This window comes from Leishmania major, chromosome 35, assembly GCF_000002725.2.
Source record: "Leishmania major strain Friedlin complete genome, chromosome 35".
Lineage (NCBI taxonomy): Eukaryota > Euglenozoa > Kinetoplastea > Trypanosomatida > Trypanosomatidae > Leishmania > Leishmania major.
The window spans coordinates 371,765-389,942 of NC_007284.2; the positions used below are offsets into that span (position 1 = coordinate 371,765).

General features: G+C 59.6%; 3 protein-coding genes across 3 annotated transcripts; all 3 read left to right on the forward strand.

Annotated features, from left to right (window-relative positions):
• Positions 1–2,557: 2,557 nt before the first annotated feature.
• On the forward strand, positions 2,558–7,492 carry LMJF_35_0810 (hypothetical protein; the record flags this gene model as incomplete). The annotated part of the gene is made up of 1 exon (XM_003722428.1): positions 2,558–7,492. One exon carries the CDS (start codon positions 2,558–2,560, stop codon positions 7,490–7,492), a length of 4,935 nt encoding a protein of 1,644 aa, XP_003722476.1.
• A 597-nt stretch (positions 7,493–8,089) lies between these two features.
• LMJF_35_0820 (putative aspartate aminotransferase) lies at positions 8,090–9,328 on the forward strand (the record flags this gene model as incomplete). The annotated part of the gene is made up of 1 exon (XM_003722429.1): positions 8,090–9,328. The coding sequence occupies one exon, from the start codon at positions 8,090–8,092 to the stop codon at positions 9,326–9,328; it is 1,239 nt and encodes a 412-aa protein (XP_003722477.1).
• A 4,851-nt stretch (positions 9,329–14,179) lies between these two features.
• Positions 14,180–17,764, forward strand: LMJF_35_0830 (NADH-dependent fumarate reductase-like protein; the record flags this gene model as incomplete). Its single annotated transcript, XM_003722430.1, has 1 exon — positions 14,180–17,764. The coding sequence occupies one exon, from the start codon at positions 14,180–14,182 to the stop codon at positions 17,762–17,764; it is 3,585 nt and encodes a 1,194-aa protein (XP_003722478.1).
• Between the last annotated feature and the right edge of the window lie 414 nt (positions 17,765–18,178).

The following is an 18,178-nucleotide window of genomic DNA, read 5'->3' on the forward strand; positions in this document are numbered from 1 at the left end:
GGCGTGTGGTGGGAGGGAAGGGAGTCCGTGTGTGTGTGTGTGTGTGTGTGTGTGTGCACCGCAGTTGTGCGAGGTCAGAGCGTGTCACTGCAGTTGTAAGTGAATTTTGAATGAGTATCGGACAATGCGGAACACAAATGCATGCGTTCACGTGAAGAGGGAGGGGGGAGGGGGCGACGATGCCGAGACAAAGACAAGTCGGGATTGAGGGCACGTAGCCATAAGGGTGCGAGTGAATGAGGCTGGGACTTTATCCTTTCACACACCCTTCCCCGCTCCCTCCTTCTGTTCACGCCTTTGTGCACACAATAAATGTCCGGCGAAGGTGCTGAAGCTGTGCCGCCCTCCAGCCGCCTCGCCCTTTACACATTTCTCTCTCGCTGTCGTTGGAGCCATCCTTCTTCTACCGTTCTCCCCCCCCCTTCATCGGATGCGTCAACGAAGACGCGTCGCCGCCGTAAATGCATCGCGTACTTTCTCTGCTTGCGGCCTTTGCTCGCAGACATGACACTTGCATTTGGGCATTCTACGTGATGCTCGCGGGCACCCACATGTGCGGACGGCAATTTCTTCGTCCGTCGGTACTCGATCCCGTACGGTACGTTCTCACTGCTGCACCACCATTCCGTGTACTTCGTATTCCTGTTCACAGTGCCGTTATTGCAGCCTCCTCTGAACTGTGCTGTATTCAAGGCGTGTCGACATGCGACGTTTCAGTTTCCAGTTTTGTGTGGAAGCAGGCACGTCGACAACTCACTCCTTCCCTCCCTCCCCCTCGCCCATACACACACCTCCCTCCTTTCCGGTGGTTTTGAGCGTATGGTGATACTGCCTACACGGGCTGCGCAACAAGAGAAGGTCCACCCTCACCCACCACGCGTGCGCATTTTCCACCACAAAACGGTGCTCGTGCATGATTATCGTATGTCCTGGCCACGGCGAGAGGATAAAAAGACTCTGTTTCACGTACAGCTGCTCACAAGGGCACGGGTGTGCCGTCGATGGGCCGCCGCACTCCTTTTGCGCGCCGCGTGACGAAAGAAAATGAAAGGGGCAGACGAGCCAGCGACACGTTCGCACGCATCGCTTCCTTTCTCACTGTAGTGCATCGCACTGCGTGGAAGCCAAGGCGTTCACCAACTCAGCATCGTTCAACTCTATGTGCGTGTATCTTTTTTTCTTTTCGTTGCAGTCTTGGGCGCTGCTCTCAGACGGCGCCGCGCGCTCCCTCCCCCCCCCCCTCTACCGCCACCGCCACCCCCTCTAGTGGGATGCAGGGGTGTCTTGGACAGGGAATGCGGATGAGCAACTCTCGCCCTCTCGCTACCTTGCATTTTTCTCTTCCTCCGACACCAACGCGTCAGTGTGCACCTGTACCTGCGATCACTTATTTTTTTTCTTGTATGCATCTTTTGAACGCTGTCCTCGGGGCGTAAAGGTGCAACGAGATCGGGGGATGATCGGGGCATTGCTTGCTCAACAAAAGCGAGACACGCATTCTCCGCTTCAGTGCTCCTTTTAGTTTTCATTCACTTGGATAAAGGGCCGCAGTGGCCTTCTGGTCTCTTCTTGTGATGTCCACTGTCCGCGTCCTCAGCGGAGGTTCCGCATTCTATTCGATAAACCCTGCATGCCCCCCCCACACACACACACACCTGCTGAGACAGGGAGCTGGAAGAGGGCGGGTTGCTCCGCACCCTCGTCCGTGCACACAAGCACAACACGCACGCACCTCGATGCTCCTGTGTGAAAGGCGCACTCTGTTCCTGCTGGTGTATGGGTTTGGTGCAGGCGGCACGACCGCACACACCGCACCAGCAGTCGGATTGTTCGAGGCAAATAGACGGACTTGCTAGTGGGTCCTCGGTTTTCGTTGACCCCCCCCCCTTCCTCCATCCCTCTCCCTCCTGCCCCCCCCCCACACACACTTTCTCTCTCACGCGGACGAAGGAAAGGGAAGCGCTCCTTTGCACACATCTACTCCTCAGCTGCATTGTGTGCGTGAAGCATCCTTGATGCGTCGGATATCCTCAATCCGTGTATCCGTCTGCTTCCCCGTGTCTGTGTGTACCTACACGCACGCACACCCCTTCTTCAATCGCCGGCAGAGGTCTGTGCGTCGTTTGATCGATTTTTTTTTCGCTGTCGCACTCTTCTTTTTCGTGCGCGCATGGTCAGGAAGGCGCGTGACGCGAAACGCTCCCCCACCACCACCACCACCACCCCCTCATTATTCAGTTCACTCTACCCACGCATATCGTCAAGCGTCCTTACCATTGAGAGTCCAGTGCACGACCACCTTTGGACTGCTTGATTCTTCGCCCCTTCTTTTTTTTCCTTTCGCGGTGCCTTCTTTCCTGTGAGTGTCTGTGTGTGTGTGTGTGTGTGTGTGTGTGTGTTCTTCTCCGTGTTCCGTTGGCAAGAAGCCGCCGCCTCATTGACCCGCAGAAGTAGCGACGGGCAACAGCTCATAAGCCAAGCCAGGGACACGAGCGAATCAAGGAAACACATTAGGCGCCTGTACGACAGCAAGGAAGAGCGCCATCTGCGTCATCGAATGTCGAACGCGGCAAGCTCATCAGGTGAGTCGGCAGAGCCGGCGCACCCTCATCAAACACCTGTAATATGCATCAGACCAAACGGCCAGACAAGTCACACAGCCGACAGTTTTAAGTCGAAGCAAACGCCGCTCCCGATATTGAATCCGAAATCAGAGGCCCCTTGTGTGGCGAGTCCGTCGCCATCCGCGCACAGTAGCACGGTGAATGCCCTCGCTGCTACCACTGCCGGATCCCATAATCCGCCGAGCACCCATGGTGGGGCAGTGAACCGGAGTTCATCCTGCGCTCTGCCTCTTAGCTCCACTCCTTCTGCGTTGGCGCCTGTGACACCACCGCCGGCATTATTGGACGCGCAAGGCGCTCACAGTCCTGCGACGGCACCCGCGACGCAAGCAGCTACGGCGCAGTCGCCGACAACTTGGGGCAAGGATGCGTGTACGGCACTGCCTGCCGCAGCGCAGCTCTATCTCGGTCCCACAGCTGTGGCGACGGTACGCAACGACCTCTCCGCGGCCGCAGCTGCGCCGCGGAATGGCGCCTCGAACCTGGTCACCGACTATCTCAGCACCAGCTCGTCATCTTCAGGCTTCAGTCCGGGAAACAACTCGTCTCCACATCACCTGCTGCCGACGGGGTTTGCGGTGCATGTGGCTGAGGCTCCAATGGGTGCGGAGGAGCTCACTAAAGTCGCGGCGGGCAAGCAGAGCGCCGTTAGTGAGCAGCTACTCAGTTCCGCTGCACAGCTGCAGACGTCCCCGCATGATAGCGACCCCCTCGCTCTCCAAGGCCCGTGCAGACCGGCTCACGGGGTGGCGGGCGCGCAAGTGCACCCCTCCTCGTCAGCACGCGACAACGAACCACAGATACCCTCACAGAAAGACCCCACTTCTACGCTGTCGACCACGGAACATGACGCCAGCTACACCTCCGGCTTGGCAAGCCGCATGCGGGCGGTGGATACATCCACTACCGAAGGTGGCGATGTCATGGGCTCGTTTCACGGCACCGCGGAGGCGGGCACGGACTCGCCAAACATGCCCAGGCTCCGCACGCGGATGCACACTGAGCAGCAAGGGCCCGGCACAGGGGAGGGTCGCCTGAGCGACGCAATCAGCGGCGCGGTGCTCGGCAAAGATGTCATGAATGCGAACCCCTGCACTATCGACTTTTCCGTCAGTGGTGTCGGCGGTGGCGGCAACAACGGCAACACCGTGAACGGCGCCTCGATGACACTCGGCCGAAGCATCAGCAGTCACTTCTCCGCCCCCAGGGGCCACGGCACGGGGTCCTCAACCCCCCCACCGCACCTCGCAGGCGACGAAGATAAGTGCAAACTTGCCGCGGCCTGCTGTCGCAGCGACTGGGCTGCTCCGCGGCAAAGCAGCAGCGCCTCCTTCAACTGCACCTCTTCCTCCGCAGGAGCTGCAGCCGAACCCGTCAACACACCGACTCGAATAACAACCAGCAGTACCGGCGCAGCGGCTGTCGATAACCCGAGAGAGTCACCCTCGCTCTGGCAGCATGACGAAAGCCTCGAGGGCACCTTTGAAGCCCTTGTCAGCACCTTACGCACAACCCCCTCCACAGCCAACGCCACTCCGGGTGACGTGGAGCCTGTGTCGCTGCAAGAGGCACAGCGAACCCCGGCGGGCCAGCAGATGAAGCAACCGCTCCTGCAAACACTGGGGTTCAGCCTCCGCGACAGCAGCGGCGGCGGCGCTAGCACGAGTACGCAGAGCAAGCGACGGGCCGCCAAAAGTGACGCGGCCACCACTCTCTCCATAGCGTCGAGTGGCGCTGCAGCAGCCATGTCCGCCGGCGACGCTCAGCCTCATTCCCCCATGCTAGACCTCAACAACAATACGGGTGCTCGACCCCCGCCGACATCCACGGCCGCTCGCGATACCTGTGAAGCGGGAGGCAAAGAGAGTAGTGGCGAGGAACTTGCGCAGACTACCGACACCGGAACCGAAGACAGATCGCAGATGCAGTTCAGCGGGGACTGCAGTGCGCCGGACCCGTGCAAATCCGCGATTCTGACGCCGTCCCCGCTTCAGCCCATCGACGCAACAAATCGCAACGGTTTGGAGAACCTCACCGGTCCTCCCGACGGAGACAGAGCTGCCGGCGGCGTGGGGTCGCCGACCGCTCGTCGCAGCCCCGTCGCGGACGACCACGCCAGCTTTCGCAGCAGCAACAGTGGTCTCTCGTCGTTGCTCGAAAAGTCAAGCGTGGAAGAAGGCGAGAAGAACTTCGGGCGAGCGAGTGCGGCAGCGACAGGGCACGACGCTCGGGTCGATGCTTTGAGGGGCGCTGACCTTGTTAGCAGCCGGTGCGTCGGCAGTCTCGCTGCACGGAGTGATGTACAGCCCTCTCCTGCTGTTGGGGTGCTGAAGGACAAAACCTTCACGGCGCACCGCCTCTCCGGCACCTCTGCTCCCGACACCCAGGCCGTGCTGCCGTCGTTCAACATCGTTCCAGAACAAGACTCGGGGTTTCGCTCCTTCCCCCACTCACAGTCGCCGGGCTATAGCGCGACTGGTTCAAACGACGAGAATGGGCAGTCTGTGCACGGTGCCGCTGCAGCAACGCATCCACCCGGCGCTGATGCGACAGTCACTGCCGTGCGACTTCAGCCAATACGGCGCATGAAGTACGGCGAGGCTCCCGATCCGCTAATGGAGGCGTACTCCATAGACCCCCTTCCTCGCAAGGACGCCTCCGGCAGCACGGCCGCCGCCGGCGCTGGCGGTGGTGCCGGTAGTAGAAACAGCAGCGGAAGCGGCGTCTTTTGCTCCTCGTTGCCGCTGTCCGCGCAGCGGCAGACATACAGAGACGCGGTGACTTGGGCACCCGCCGCCAACTCCGCCACCCGTCCGCCTCTCAGCGAGTCTTATGTGCACGAAAAAGGCGGCGCTCGTGCTGGGCTTGCCCGACGCCCTGACAACGTCACCGCCAACGGCGATTGTGCAGGTTCCACCTCGTCTTGCACGTTTTCAGATGGGTTGCTGGCGAACTCCACCGTGACGACCGTGGCGAGTGGCAGCTGGTCGCTTCTCGGCAGCGCAGAACAGCAGCCGCAGCGGCCCTGTCCGGTCGTGATGGTCGGTGCGGTGGCCGAGGACGACGACATGTGGGGCGCGCCGATATCATCTGCACCGGCACCCGCAGCGCAGTCACCAGCCGAGGCAACTGTGAGGGCACCAGTGCGCCACGTCACCTTCGCCTCCCCGGCCACGACGCACTTTGTGGAGCCGCTTCCGTTGCCGTGGGTAGACAGCGACTACTTCTTGCCCAACTATGCTTACATGGAATACAAGGACAGCGAGGAGGGAAGCCCGTCAGAGCAGCAGCAGCAGCAGCAGGTCGCCGATGTGCCCATGGTGGATGAAGAGGAGGCGGAGGTGCTGCAAAGCGTTCTTCCCTTCCGCTTTCGGCACAGAAACGCACGCGCGCAGGCGTCATCGCAGTTGTCTGGTGTCGCAGTGCATCTGAGAGCCCCTGTTTGGGAGACCTGGTCACGTGGAAGCGACAGCATGCGGAGCAAGACGAGTGCGGTGAGCACTGGCGAGGACGCACGTACGGAGTCGTGCGCGACGCACGCTCAGCAGCAGGTGGAAGCCGTCGTGCCAATGCCCTCTCATGGGAGTGGAGAGGAGGCGGAGGCGCGCCACGCTGCCGCGGAAAGGGCGCAAGGCGTCTTCTTTACAAAGGAGCGGTTGGCGTCACGTGCAGCGCTGATGCGGTCTCGGCGTGCTGGTGTGCAAGCTGCAGGCAGCACCAGCGGCCCCGCGCTCCGCATCCACCTCAATCCCCCTTCGGTTGCTACCGCCAACACCATTTCGCTCGCTCTGCCTGATTTCGCTGCACCGGTCATGTCTACCTCAGCTGCGACTTGGCACAAGAGCAAGGTGGCTCAGACGCGATCCCCGCCCACGTCTGATGACAACAAAGACGCTGCCAGGGGTGTCGACGACGACGGCGGCTTTGGTGGGTCGATCCAGCAGCAAAAGCACGCGGCCCCGGCTCGACCATTGGCCGAAACGGCGGCATCACCCATCGCCTCCCAGCCACTGACGAGGGAGCTGTGCGCACAGCTTCTTGCTTCCCTTGAGAGAGGAAGTGCTCCTGTGACGCAATCGACCGCGTCATTTGCACTTGATACGGAGTGCGTCGTGGATGTCCTACGCGACATCTTCGGTGACACAGCTGCCGTGTCCGATTCGCTGCACGGCGAACCTCTTTTACCGGCTGCGCCACCGGTGCCGATCTCGGCGGATGGCGCGTCGCCAGTCGATCTCTTGGTCCCTGGTGAGTCGCTATCCACCGTGGAGCGCATCTTGGAGGCGTTGTCTTTCACCTCCCTCACGAGCCGCGCGTCCGGGGCCAGTCTGACCAGCAGCTGTGCAATGGAAGCATCGGTGTCCTCGGGCCCGCACTCGGGCGAACAGTCCTTTGCTGCCAGCGCTGGTGTCGCCGCTGCGGTGCTAAACGATGGATACGTTGTACCATGGCGCATGCACGCGACGGCAGCTGGTGTCACACATCTTACTGGAGCGTCTGCATCGACAGATGGCAAGGGTCCGGTGCAGGCGGTGGACGGCACCGTCGCAGGTGTGTCAGCGGAGATGGCGGCACTGCAAGAAGGCGATTTCAAAGACGGCGCGGACGCGAGTGTTCATCTGACACGACAACGGCTCTTCCCCTTGAGCGCGCACGACGCGAGCCCTCGCCGTAGAGGCACCGCAGCGTTGTCAGTGGCGTCGTTTCTGGGAACTCGACGGCTCCCAGACGCTCCCACCGCAGCGCAGTGGACCGAGAGAGACGTCCTCGTGGCGGTCCTGCAGGAACAACGCAGCATGGCGCTAGAGTACGGCGGCGTTTCCGAGACGGAGCGTCTGGAAGATGTGCTGAGAACGGCGTGCTCGTGAAGCACGCACGGCGTCGTCGTTACTCTGCCGATTGACGTTTTCGTGAGCGCCCATCTGCTCTCCTAGAATGACTTCCACAAGACAAGGCAATAAAAAAAATGCAAAAGAGCGGAACCAAGACACGTGCTGGTAACTCTCCCCTCGCCACTTGAGCGACAACGCTGGGTGTGGGTGGTGAGCTAGCGTGCGCAACATCTGTCTCTCTCTCTCTTTCTCGTGACGTGACTACATCCCAGGGGGGACTCGTCCATGTATCGTTGTTTATTAGCCTTCCAGCAGAATGGCGGGGGCCCCTCCTCAAACACACACACACACACACACACCTTCGTCACTGGTGTTGCGGTAAACGGCGTGTGTGGGGAGAGGGGGGAGGTCGTCGCACAACCTTCGCTGCATCGTCACCACTACGACGCTTCATGTTCCTGCCTGCGCAAACTCCGCAGTCATCGTTCTGCTCCCTCTTTCTCATCCTTTACGGCCTTCTCCCGCTCCCTTCCCTACAGCCACGCTATTCCACCCCACTCCACCCCCGAAACAATTCTAACATACCTCGCACCCCCTTCTAAGCTTTTCTCTTCCCACATCCACCAAGCACAGATGTCCACGCAGGCGGCCATGACCACGGCGGAGCGCTGGCAGAAGATTCAGGCACAAGCTCCCGATGTCATCTTCGATCTCGCAAAACGCGCCGCCGCTGCCAAGGGCCCCAAGGCCAACCTCGTCATTGGTGCCTACCGCGACGAGCAGGGCCGTCCCTATCCGCTACGCGTGGTCCGCAAGGCTGAGCAGCTTCTCTTGGACATGAATCTCGACTACGAGTACCTACCCATCTCGGGCTACCAGCCCTTCATCGATGAGGCGGTAAAGATTATCTACGGCAATACCGTCGAGCTGGAGAACCTGGTTGCGGTGCAGACGCTGAGCGGGACCGGTGCTGTCTCTCTCGGGGCGAAGCTGCTGACTCGCGTCTTCGACGCTGAGACGACGCCCATCTACCTTTCCGACCCCACGTGGCCCAACCACTACGGCGTCGTGAAGGCTGCTGGCTGGAAGAACATCTGCACGTACGCCTACTACGACCCCAAGACGGTCAGCCTGAATTTCGAGGGCATGAAGAAAGACATTCTGGCGGCGCCGGACGGCTCCGTGTTCATTCTGCACCAGTGCGCGCACAACCCCACCGGCGTGGACCCGTCGCAGGAGCAGTGGAACGAGATCGCGTCACTGATGCTGGCCAAGCACCATCAGGTGTTCTTCGACTCCGCCTACCAAGGCTATGCGAGCGGCAGCCTCGACACGGACGCGTATGCTGCCCGCCTGTTTGCCCGCCGCGGCATCGAGGTACTGCTGGCGCAGTCGTTCTCCAAGAACATGGGCTTGTACAGCGAGCGTGCAGGCACGCTGTCGCTGCTCCTCAAGGACAAGACGAAGCGCGCGGATGTAAAGAGCGTGATGGATTCGCTGATCCGTGAGGAGTACACGTGCCCCCCAGCCCACGGTGCCCGCTTAGCCCACCTAATCCTGAGCAACAACGAACTGCGAAAGGAGTGGGAGGCAGAGCTATCAGCCATGGCAGAGCGCATCCGTACGATGCGCCGCACCGTGTACGACGAGCTGCTGCGCCTGCAGACGCCCGGGAGCTGGGAACATGTCATTAACCAGATTGGCATGTTTTCCTTCCTCGGGCTGTCAAAGGCGCAGTGCGAATACTGCCAAAACCACAACATCTTCATCACAGTGTCGGGCCGCGCTAACATGGCAGGTCTGACGCATGAGACGGCGCTGATGCTAGCACAGACGATCAACGATGCTGTGCGCAATGTGAATCGTGAGTGATGGGGTTGCGGACGGCGCTCGTGCGGCACACGGCGCCGAACACGAAAGCGAAATGGCTTGTAGCATACGAATGCTAAAAGCAGCTTTTTTGTTTTTAGAAGGCAATGGACGCATTGAAAGAGAGGGAACTAGAAGCCACGAGGATAGGTGGACGCCGCATGTACCAAAAACCCACCGCAGCGTCAGCGGTCTTGCCTATCATGCCCCGAAGCTTCGTTCTCTCTCGTGCATGTATGTGTATATGTTTCGTAATACCTCTTCATACGTTTTTCCGTTGCTTCTTTTTCGCTTTCTCATCTTCCTTTCTGTCTGCGTGTAGGTATATGCCTGCTCGGTTTTGTTGTTGCCTGCCAAACGCCGCGGCTAATGCGTGTGGTGCTGTTTCGTTGAGACGGGAGGGAATTGTATGTAAGCAAACAATGGGGACGCAGTGTAGAGGAGAGGTTCGGCGCCGTCCTCCATCCACCCATCCCCTACCTCACGCCGCAGCATGTACAGGAGGCGCTCGCGCATGAAGGGTGCTTTCCTTCTCTGATCATGTCTCTCTCTCTCTCTCCTCCTCCTCCTCCTCCTCTCCCTGGTCTAATAGCGCCTGTTGACATTTTTTTTTTCATTTAATGGCGTTTGCTGTGATGATGGCAGTTGTGTATGCATTCGTGTGTGGTCTCTCCAGATCGGGATGAGCGACTCGTGTTTGTTCTGTTTGCTCACGTCCGTGTAAGCCCTTATACCCCCCCCCCACCCACCCCCCACCCCCACCACACACACACACATTTTTTTATCTGTTCGCTTGAAAATAAACGCAGTTAAAGAAGCACTACAAATATCTCCATGTCCCCTTCTCTTCCCGTTTCGGTTGTCGTCGTTGTTGCCTCTCTCTCTCTTTAAACTTGTTTCATGTGTGGTAGTCCGCCGCTACCGCCCCACCTCATCCACACCCACTGCTACCATCATCAGTTGCTGTATATCTAACAATACGAAAAGTGTGTAAAGCGAAAAAAAAAAAGAAAAGGGAAAGTAAAGCGCGGGAGAGTGGCACAGAGGGAACGTGTGTGTCGGTGCCAGCGTCCGCATCATGTGCGTGTAGAGGAGGCACATGGTTCTCCTTCTGTAGCAGAATGTTACTGAGGATGAAGGGAGAACGCTCAGTAAGCACAGGCGGCACACGCACACGCACAGGAGAGCACAGATAAGACGTAGTCATTTTTGTAGTAGCAGTGGCGTTGTGCGTGCTCCTGAGCGCCGCCATCTCATCTCCTTTTTTCTCCAATGAGTGCTGTTGTTTTCCGTTCGTTTTTCGTCTCAGTTTTGCTCAATTCGTGAGTGCATCTATCTGCGTCTCGTCGCAGTCCAGAAGGGGGAGGGCGCTGTCGGCACCGAGGACAAAACAGTGCGGGCCAAAAGTGCAGAGGCGCCCCTCGGTGAGACGGTCCGAAGCTCGTCATGACGCCACGCAAAGAAAGGGTGTGACATGGCTGAGTGAGCATCGGGTGAAAGAGAGAGAGCGTGCGCAGGAAGAACGCGGTGGCGGGGAGAAGAGATGAGGTGCAACCGTAGATGAGCTTCACAACGGTGGTCAGTTGTCCACGCTCCTCCCTCCCTCCCGCCCCCAACCCCCTGTGCGTGTCACCCGTTTCTTCACATGACCCTCTCAGATGTTCCCCTCTCCATGACCAACGCGTTTTTTGCTTCCTTCATTTTCTTTGTGGCTTGGCCACCTCCAGTGAATTCCTGTATTTTTGTGCGCTACTGATTCCCTGACGATGCCGACCACCTCAGTGCGTGATAGCAGGACCTAGCTACTCACACTCTTTGTTGGGAAGCCATGAGCTTGCACAGCCTGCCCTCGGGTGACAGCTGCAGGCTCTTGGTGCCGGCAGGACAGGCCTGGGCTGGCGCCGTGCGGAAGAGACTTGTGTCCATGACCACGTTCGGACCAGCTCACTACGGATCGTGTCGGCGATGTGCTGATGCCGAGTGCTGCCCGTGGCCTGGCCTACGCTGTATGCAGTAGAACTGCAGTTGGCCGAACGACGCCAAACGGTGTTGGGTGGCCCGGTTCCTTTACACAGCCGTAGCGCACCAGAGGTGGGTGAGCTGTGATTGCATGCGTATATCTTTTCACTGGCTCATGATATAATGTCATGTTGAAATATAAGCAAAAAGTTCGCTACCCATTTTCTTGTCCCTCTTCACCGCCTGCGCGAGTCTCCCTGTGCGTGTGCCCCTCTGTACGAGTACCCCATCCTGGAAATTTCTCTCGGTCTTCCTACGCCCTTTCTCCTCTCCCTGACTCCCCTGTGCCCGACACACCGACCCCCCCCCAACCACCCACACACACACCTCACCCCTCTCCCGTCTCAATTGCTCCCGTTGTTTGTTGTGGCGATCATGGGTAACGACGGAAGGTGACGAGAACCGAGTGAGGTACGCCATTGCTCTCCTTGCATTTGGGGGGTTGATTTTCTTGTGGTGGCGCACATTTGTCTGCGCTGACGTTTTGTTTGCCCGCTTCGCTTGGCTCCTCCCTGCCGAATCGACTGATGAGGCACAGATGCCGGAAGCGTGATACCAACACCCCAAACTAGCCCGTTGAGTCCTTCTGACTCCCATGTGCAGGGCTTCCACATCACCTTATGGAATGCAGCAGCTTGAAGAGACTCAAGGCGAAATATTGCACGCAGGCCGAGTGCAAGGGGTCCTCCCAGACCCCTTTGGCAAGGCGGGCGAGCCCCCGCCCTCCGTGCTCCTCCGGGGTGCGCGGAGGCGACCCCCCCCCATCAGCCCGCAGGGCCGGAAACCAGCGCTGCTGCCCGCACGCAGGGCTCTGGGCGTAGCCTACGCAAGCAGTCCGCCTTGCGCCGGCCGCGAGGCACGTATCCGAGGAGGGGTGGGGTAAGGACGGTAGGGGGCCCGTTGGGCGCAGGGCCCGGCTCGGCGGCAGACGATTCGCCCCAGAGGACCATGTTATCAGCTGTATCCCTGCGAGGGTGGGGGGGTTGTCGTCGTGTACACGTGTGTGCGTGTGTGTGTGATGACCTGTAGTAGAGAGTTCCACAGTGAACGAGAAGGTAGACATGTTTGCTACCCGCATGACAGTGTAGGCCCCAGCGCGTGGTATTCAGGCTCCAGTACACCCACTCTCGGTGTGGGGAGAAAGTCATGCAGTCCCCTCCCCCTATCCCCTGCCGACGCCGAACCACTTGAGGTGGTGGCAGGATCAAATGCCCACGACATGGTAAAGTCAGAGCAATTCATCGCTACTGATGTCGGCGGTGCGGTCGCGGGTGGCGTTGGAGAGACCTGCGACAGTGAACACGTCTGTACCACCCATGCGATGGGGAGAGTCGCATCGTGCTTCGAATGCATCCCACTCGGCCCTCGCGCTGCCCACTGGTGGGGCAGTTGTGAGGCAACCTGCAGAACGGGGGGTGGAGAGAGTTTCAGGCAGAAGCAGCGTTCAGATGATGGATTTGGCGCATCGCTGTAACGCGTGTCTCCACCGCCGCTTCGCATCACAAGATGGGCTTGTGACAAGCCTTGTAGATCTGACTTGAGCTCACGGTTTATCGCAGAGAATGGGCGCATTGAAAAAGGAAAGGCCATAATACTTCCACTACCAGCAAAGGGGGGTACGTCGAAACAAGTCGAGTGGAAACGGTGGATCGCAGAAGACAGGCATAACCGCCTGGCGAAGGGAAAACACGCGCATGGGGAACAGATGATGTGTCAGCATGTGTTGGGTGTGTCCTGACCCTCTCGTTTACCGCTAGTGTCGATGAAGCCGGTTTCCGTGTCGGAAGCCATGAGCTCCTGGTGCGCTCGCCTCTCGGGACGCGAATACGTAAAGAGTCGCGCTTTCCCTCTACCACCACCACCACCCCACCCCACCCCCTCCTCTCCGACGAGACCCCTCCCCGACATACACACACACACACACACACACAAAGCATAAACAGGTATTCGGCTTTCCATTTTCCTTTTGAGCTTCATCACGCATCAAGTCACCACTGCCATCATTACCGCCCCCCCCCAACCCCTTCCCCCGCCTCACGCCACACAACGCCACCTTACCTCTCCCTCATTTTGGGTTTCTCTTCATGGACGGCAGTGGAGAGTACTAGGACACGCATACACACATAGTGAGAGGCAAGAGAGAGGGAAACGATACGAAGCTCACTTTCTTTCTGGTTCCTGAACCAGAACGTCGATTCACTTCTTGTTCCTCTGCTTACTCGATTGGGGCCACTTGCCTCCCTCCCTCCCTCCCTCCCCCTCCCCCTCCCCCCATCATCTTCCACCCACCCATCGTAACACGGCGTACGGCTCCTCTCTCCCTGTAATTCCCTTGTTTCGGTGTCTGTCGGTGTTTCTGGTGTCGTTTTTTTGTTGTTTTGCTTCTTGATTTTATGAATATTGATATATATATATATATATTATATATATGTTTGCGTTCTCCTGCCTTCCTCTACCCATACTCATCAAAAGTAGCTTCTTGACTACCTCGTTTGATTGCGTGCGCGTGTGTTGTGGTGGCACTCGTTGCTGGTGTTGCCTTCCAGTGCTTTCCCCTTTCCCCTCCCCTGCTCCCCCTCCCTCTTACTGGTTTATGGGCACTCATACAGCCAACGCTTCACCACCGCCGTTGCACCAACAAGAAAGTATACCTTCTTTCGCTACCGTTTTTTTTTCCTCTCTTTTCATTGTGGCTTTAACGGAATGTTACCCTGTCGCCGTTTTTCAAGCGTTGCGACCTCGCAGTCGCGCTTGTGGCAGCGTGTCGCATCCTATACACTGTGCCGCACCACAGCACCGGCGATACTTGCAACGGTTCAGAGCAGCCGTCTCGGCATGGGTGGGTGCGCAACGGCAACGCAGCGACGTTGCGCAGCCACCGACTCGCATACCGGCGCCTCCGTAGTCGTTGTGGACCCCGAAAAGGCCGCTCGCGAGCGCGATCGCATTGCTCGCGACCTGCTCACCACCAACTTCCCCGAGTTGCACGTCAATCAGCGCTGGGTGCTGCTGTATAAGGACGTGATGCACACAGTGCCGTACACGCTCACCATTGCTGTAGACGGCAGCGTCGCTCGCCAAGATGCGGATCCTGTCGTCAAGGCAATTCTGAGCGACTGCTTCGCGATGGTGGACAAGCACCTCAACTCCTTCAACCCGGACAGCGAGGTGTCGCAGGTCAACAGGATGCCGGTGGGAAAGAAGCACGTCATGTCAGAGCACCTCTTCGAGGTAGTGAAGTGCTGCGAGGAGGTCTACCACCGTAGCGGCAGCTGCTTTGACCCGGCCGCAGCACCGCTAGTGCACAAGCTGCGCGATGCCGCTCGCCGGCAGGACTCCACCGAGGGGGACTTCGCCATCACTGCGGAGGAGGCGGGGCGTTTCACCCTGACGAACAGCTTTGCCATTGACATCAAAGAAGGGACCATCGCGCGCAAGCACGAAGATGCGACGCTAGACCTGGGTGGCCTGAACAAGGGCTACACTGTCGACTGCGTGGTGGATCAGCTGAATGCAGCCAATTTTGCCGACGTGCTGTTCGAGTGGGGCGGCGACTGCCGCGCCTCGGGTGTGAACGTGCAGCGCCAGCCGTGGGCAGTCGGCGTTGTGCGTCCGCCATCGGTCGACGAGATCGTCGCGGCTGCCAAGTCCGGCAAGTCGATGACAATGAATGCACACAGCCTTGGGGATCACACGGATGAACCGGCGCCGTCCACGTTGGCCGCCGACGGGGCGGCCAAGCCTGCGCACAAGGCGTTCCTGCGCGTCATGTCGCTCAGCAATGAGGCGCTCTGCACGAGCGGCGACTACGAGAACGTGCTCTTCGCCAACGCGCTCGGCTGCGCTCTCTCGAGCACATACAACTGGCGTCGCCGCTGCCTCATCGAACCCTGCCAGAACGAACTGGCCCAGGTTAGCATCAAATGCTACTCGTGCCTATACGCCGACGCACTCGCCACGGCGAGCTTCGTGAAGCGCGACCCCGTGCGCGTGCGGTACATGCTCGAGCCCTACCGTCACGATTACAACCGCGTGACCGACTACGCCGCCTACACGCGTGAGGGGGAGCGGCTGGCGCACATGTACGAGATCGCGCACGAGAGCCCGGCATGTCGGATAGAGCGCATTGCCGGCTCGCTGCCGGCGCGTGTTGTTGTGATCGGCGGCGGCCTTGCTGGTTGCGCGGCCGCCATTGAGGCAGCCAGCTGCGGCGCTACCGTCATTCTCCTGGAGAAGGAAGCCCGGCTGGGTGGCAATAGCGCCAAGGCCACCTCTGGCATCAACGGCTGGGGCACCCGCACGCAAGCCGTGAATCACGTCCTCGATAACTGCAAGTTTTTTGAGCGGGACACGTTCCTCTCCGGCAAGGGTGGTCACTGCGACCCTGGACTCGTGCGCACCCTCTCTGTAAAATCCGCTGAAGCGATTAGCTGGCTCGAGTCCTTCGGCATCCCACTAACCGTCCTCTACCAGCTTGGTGGCGCGAGCCGCAGGCGCTGCCACCGCGCGCCGGATCAGAAAGACGGCACCCCGGTGCCCGTTGGCTTCACAATCATGCGTCACCTGGAGGACCACATCCGCACCAAGCTGCAAGGCAAGGTAACGATCTTGAACGAGATGGCGGTGGTGAGCCTCATGCACGACGTGAGCGCGATGCCGGACGGAAACCGCGAGATTCGCGTGCACGGTGTCCGCTACACGTCGATGACCGATGCGTCGGGAACGGTGATGGATCTGCCGGCGGACGCCGTCGTGCTTGCCACCGGCGGCTTCTCGAACGACCGCACGCCCAACTCGCTGCTGCGCGAGTACGCGCCAAACGTGTACGGCACCCCCACCACCAACGGCACGTTCGCCACCGGCGACGGTGTGAAGATGGCGCGCAAGCTTGGCGCCACGCTGGTGGACATGGACAAGGTGCAGCTGCACCCGACCGGTCTCATTGACCCCAAGGACCCGTCGAATCGCACCAAGTACCTCGGCCCCGAGGCGCTGCGCGGGTCCGGCGGCATCCTGCTGAACAAGAACGGCGAGCGCTTCGTGAACGAGCTGGACCTGCGCTCCGTCGTGTCGCAGGCGATTATCGCGCAGGACAACGAGTACCCGAACTCGGGTGGCAGCAAGTTCGCATACTGCGTGCTGAACGAAGAGGCAGCGACGCTCTTCGGCAAGAACTCCCTCACGTACTACTGGAAGTCGCAGGGCCTGTTCACCCGCGTGGATGACATGAAGGCGCTCGCCGAGCTCATCGGCTGCTCGGTTGAAAGCCTACATCGAACCCTCGAGACGTACGAGCGCCAGAGCACGGGGAAGAAGGCCTGCCCGCTGACTGGCAAGCTCGTGTTCCCCAGTGTGGTGGGCACCAAGGGGCCCTATTACGTGGCGTACGTCACGCCGTCGATCCACTACACCATGGGTGGCTGCTTCATCTCTCCGGCGGCGGAGCTGCTCATGGAGGATCACTCCGTCAACATATTCGACGACATGCGCCCCATCCTTGGCCTCTTCGGTGCGGGTGAGGTAACCGGCGGCGTGCACGGCCGCAACCGTCTCGGCGGCAACTCTCTGCTGGAGTGCGTCGTGTTCGGCAAGATCGCTGGCGACCGCGCGGCCACAATTCTGCAGAAGGAGAAGCACGGGCTCAGCAAGGATAAGTGGGTGCCGGTGGTGGTGCGGGAGTCGAGGGCGAGTGATCAGTTCGGTGTTGGCTCGCGCGTCCTGCGCTTCAACCTGCCCGGCGCGACGCAGACATCCGGATTGACCGTTGGCGAGTTCATCGGTATCCGCGGTGACTGGGACGGCCAGCAGTTGATCGGATACTACAGCCCCATCAATATGCCCGACGACAAGGGCCGCATCTCGATTCTGGCGCGTGGTGACAAGGGCAACCTGCAGGAATGGATCTCGTCCATGCGTCCGGGCGACTCGGTCGAAATGAAGGCCTGCGGCGGTCTCCGTATCGAGCTCAAGCCCCACCAGAAGCAGATGGTGTACCGCAAGACGGTTATCCGAAAACTGGGCCTCATCGCCGGCGGCTCTGGTGTGGCGCCGATGCTGCAGATTATTAAGGCCGCGCTCAATCGCCCATATGTGGACAGCATCGAGACAATCCGCCTCGTTTACGCCGCCGAGGACGAGTATGAACTAACCTACCGCTTGCTGCTAAAGCAATACCGCACCGACAACCCGGGCAAGTTCGACTGCGGCTTCGTGCTCAATAACCCTCCCGAAGGCTGGACAGAGGGTGTGGGCTACGTCGACCGTGCCACGCTGCAGAGCCTTCTCCCGCCTCCGTCGAAGGGCTTGCTCGTGGCCATTTGCGGCCCGCCGGTGATGCAGCGTTCCGTTGTGGCGGACCTGCTGGCACTAGGCTATAACGCCGAAATGGTGCGCACAGTGGATGAGGATGGCGCGCTCTAGGTAGTCGGCCAAATCATTCCTTGCTGCTGCGAAAGTCACACAACCCCCTGCACACACCTGTGTGTGTATGTATGTGTGCACCACTCTGCCTCAGCGCAAGCTAGGAAGCCTGTGATGCCCCCAGGTAGGCGCCTCTCCCTCTCCGTGACGTGCGGGCACGCGTGCCAGCGTGCCGATGTGACAGACATTGTTGTGATCTTCGTTGGCCGGCATGTTCTATTAGTTCTTTCTGGTCTGTGTGTGGCACACTCGTGACGAAATTTGCTTCCCTTGTCTCGCAATGTTACTGTGTATCTCCCCATCCACTGTCACGCATCCCAAGCGAAAAAAGATTTGCACGAGCACATGCACACACATACGCATGCAACTGGCCCACAACCAATGTTGACGTCGTCCAAGTTGTATGCTGCCTGC